Here is a 3,785-nt window from a genome sequence, read left to right on the forward strand (position 1 = left end):
ATGAATCCCTTCGGAAAGCCCAAGCAGCAGCAGCAGCAGCAGCAGCAGCAGCAGCAGCAGCAGCAGCAAGAAGCAGCAGCAGCAAGTGCAGCAGGGAATGAATCCACAGGCAGAGGCAAAAGGCGAGAGAAAAACGAACATAACAGAGACGCAGCAGCAGCAACAACAGCAGCAGCAGCAGCAGCGGATCAGGCTGCTGCAGCACCGACTGCTGCTGCTGCTGCTGCTGCTGCTGCTGCTGCTGCTTCTGGGAAGTCTTCGCTGAAAGACAAAAAGGGATATATGCCTTTTTTGAAAGCTCAGAGAGAATTCGAAATGAAGCAAAAGGCAAAAGAAGAAGAGAGACTGGCGAGGCTGGCAGAAGCTGAAAAAGAAAGAAAAAGAAAAAATGAAAAACGAAAACTAAACAAAATTACTCACCGGAAGCTGCAGGCGAGGACGAAGAAGGGCCAAATTGTCATGGGGAATGTAGTTGAAGTTCTGCTTCAGAAAATGCACAAAAATGCGCAAAAAAGCAACTAATAATGCGCAAAAGTGTTTTAAAATTGCAAATAATGCTCAGAAATGGTTTTAAAATCCCAAATAATGCAAAAATTGCGCAAAAATGTAACAAATAAGTGAAGTGAACATTCAGAAACAATGCAGCGCGCCGTTACCGCTGTGGTGTATCGACACCTGAAGACTTTTGCAAATTCAACTTTTGTTTTTGTTAAAACGCTTTGCATAATAAAAAATTGCGAAAAGAAATGCAATTTATATTTAAATAATTATAAATGCAATTTATGTTCCAAGTTTCAAAGAAATAGGCTCTAGATTTGAATTTATCTCAACTTCCGTTCTGCTCACCGAAAGATTCATTTCAACTCCGCATTTCTTAATGCAGCAGTTCAGCTGGGGAATTAAAAGAAGAGAAAATGAAAATAAAAACAATAAATGTAAATTATAAATGACACAGAACAGTAGAAGCAGCAGCAGAATTAAATATTTTATTTTTTCAAGTTTTTCAAATCCTCCAGTTTGAATATTCTCTTTCGCCGTGGAACTGCGGCTACGGGACTTCGCAGCTTTTGCCTTATTTTAAAATTTGGAATTTTGTTTTTTATTTTTAAAATAAAAAACAAAAAAGAATTTATTTCGAATTTCGTCATTTTTTACTCTATTTATTTATTTATTCATTTATTTATTTATTTATTTGTTTATTTATTTATTTTCTTTGTTTTTGAGAAACAAGGGGTTTCCTTCCCCGCTGCTGTGAAAAGAAATATCAGTTTTTTTCTTTTTTCACGAAAAATATGACTTTTCTTCTTTATCAAATTAAAAATGGAAACAAAATAATGCAATTTTTAATAGTGATGCTTTTCAGAAATAGTTTTTTCGAAAAGTCATTTAATGGCATTTTTGCATGCGTTCTGCTGCAGCTGGGAAATCTGTTTCCGCGTTTTTGCAACTTTTGTTTAACATAAATATAATGCATTTAATTGACAAGTTAAATTCAATTTTCAAATTAAAAAGACAATTTAAATCCAATTTGCAAATTAAAACTTCCTCTTGCAAAAAATGAGAACAAGAGGCCACTGACACTTCATCTGAAGAGGCTTTGACTTCCCTGTTTCGAAGTCACTTGACCAGCAGCAGCAGCAGCAGCAGCAGCAGCAGCAACAGCAGCAGCAGCAGCAGCAGCAGCAGCAACAACAAGAATAACTCCGACAGCAAAATGAGGATATACAAGGTCCTGAAATCCACAGTTTCAAAGTGTTTTCTGCGACTCTTTGCATATTTCCTGAAACTTAATTTATTTTTATTAAAGTTTGAATTAAATTCCAGAAAATTTATAAAAGGTGAAACTAAACAATTAAACCATCTCCTTTCATTTATTTGTCCATTTTAGGCATTTCAGCTGCACAGGACCTCTGGCTGCTGCTCTCCAGCCAAGAAAAATGCAAGAAGCAGCAGCAGCAGCAGCAGCAGCAGCAGCAGCAGCAGCAGCAGCAATAGTATTATGCCGAAATAAAAATTTAGTAGAAGCAGTTTTGTGATAAATGACTTTTCTTGAAATTGTTTCCGGGTGGGGAAACAACAGCGCGGAAAAAACTTTTCTGAAAAGTGATTTTTAATTTGAAATAAAAGACTTTTCTGAAATGTGATTTTCAATTTGAAGTTCGGCAAAAGAAAACTAATCAAAGAATTGAATGCTTCTTGGCAGCAAGCAGCAGCAAAAGAGCAGCAAATAGCAGAAAAGAATTAATTTAAACTTTTAAATAATTTAAACTTTTAAATTAAATTAAAATTGTCAAAGTTTTCAAAAAGGAAACAGGAAAACAACTTTTGCAGAACCTCCAGCTCCCGTGGCTCAGCTGGTTAGAGCGTTGGTCTTATGAACCGAAGGTCAGGGGTTCGAGCCCCCTCGGGAGCACTTTTATAATTTTAATTTTTGTTTTTTATTCGAATTTTTTTATCTTTTTCTTCAATTAAAAGACTTTTAAAGCATTGAACACTTCAAAGAACGCAAGAAATGGCCGGAAAACTGCTGCTTTCCGTTCGCACTACTGGCATTGTGTCCAACTGGCATGAGGGCTAAGGAAAAGCCAAAAAACTGAAACTTGAAAAAATGATGATGCGAAATTAGTTTGAATTGCGTTTCTGGTGTATGTACAACTCAGCGAGTCCGCTGGACAGCAGTTTCCACTCCGTCACTTCAATTAAACTGCAGTGCAAATCGACCCCACGGCTCTCGCGGGGTTTTGCCGCTTTATTGCATTCAATCTTCGTTTAAAAGACCAGAAATGGCCAATTATAAGATTGCTGTTGTAATTTTTATTAAGAAAAGTTGATTTTCGCAGTTGCAGCTGAGAAAAGAATCGGCTGCGGAAGCCTCGGGAAGCCCTGAGAGTTGCATGCGCGTGGGGCCCCGGCTGCTGCCTGCAAATGCGGCGCGGCACAAATGAGTAATTTGAATAAAAAGGAATTTAATTGATGGAATAAAGCGCAGAAAATGAAGGAAGATCGCCCTTTGGGCCTGCGTTCCGACGCGGAGTTCGCGGCGGCGGTGCGGGAGCTGGTGAACAAGTGCCGCGAGAGCACAAGTCCGAAAGAACTGCTAGAAAGCTGCGAAAGTCTGTTTCGTCTGCTGCGGGACAAAAAAATAGAACTGGAAGTGCCTTATATTCCCTCAGAACTGCAGCAGCAGCAGCAGCAGCAGCAGCAGCAGCAGCAGCAGCCGGCATTTGCGCAGTGGCTGCAGCAGTCATTTCACGTTTTCGTGGCGATTGTGTTCGAGTTGGTCGAATCCAGCGAAGCTCCCCTCCAAAAGTTGGGACTTTCTTATTTATTTCGAATTTTAAAACACGAATCTGAAGTTCACAAGTCTTCAGCTTTCCCTCTTGCAACTTTTCAAGTTTTCGCCGCCCGCCTGCTGCAGGCCAACGCCTTCCCCGGCTACTTGCAAGACTTGCTGCTGAAGGAATATCTCCACAAGTACCTGGACCTTCGCTACTACACGCTGGTGGTCATTTTGAAGATCCTCAGGGAGTTCGTTGCGGAAAAGCACCAGCAGCAAACCCCAGCAGCAGCAGCAGCAGCAGCAGCAGCAGCAGCAGCAGAGGCGGGGCAGCAGGAAGCAGCAGGCAAGGAGTGGTTCAGGTGGCACAGGGGAGAGCGGGAGCTCAGCAGCAGACTGACTTCGCTGCTGCTGCAGATTTCCGACATAATTGCTGCAGGGCCCCGGGGCGGGAGGCGCGGGGGGCCCCCCGGGGCCCCCGGGGGCCCCCCGGGGGCCCCCGGGGGGC

At 41.9% G+C, this 3,785-nt stretch overlaps 2 protein-coding genes across 2 annotated transcripts in view; both read left to right on the forward strand.

Annotated features, from left to right (window-relative positions):
* On the forward strand, positions 1-522 carry ENH_00000310 (hypothetical protein, conserved; the record flags this gene model as incomplete). Its single annotated transcript, XM_013583890.1, has 1 exon — positions 1-522. One exon carries the CDS (start codon positions 1-3, stop codon positions 520-522), a length of 522 nt encoding a protein of 173 aa, XP_013439344.1.
* Positions 523-2,992: 2,470 nt separating this feature from the next.
* ENH_00000320 (hypothetical protein, conserved) overlaps positions 2,993-3,785 on the forward strand; it is a gene marked incomplete at both ends in the record, with an annotated part of 2,232 nt that continues 1,439 nt past the window's right edge. The window contains 1 exon segment of the mRNA XM_013583891.1: positions 2,993-3,784. Coding sequence (XP_013439345.1) covers positions 2,993-3,784 — 792 coding nt within the window.

Source organism: Eimeria necatrix, genomic scaffold, assembly GCF_000499385.1.
Source record: "Eimeria necatrix Houghton genomic scaffold, Enh_scaff100, whole genome shotgun sequence".
NCBI lineage: Eukaryota > Apicomplexa > Conoidasida > Eucoccidiorida > Eimeriidae > Eimeria > Eimeria necatrix.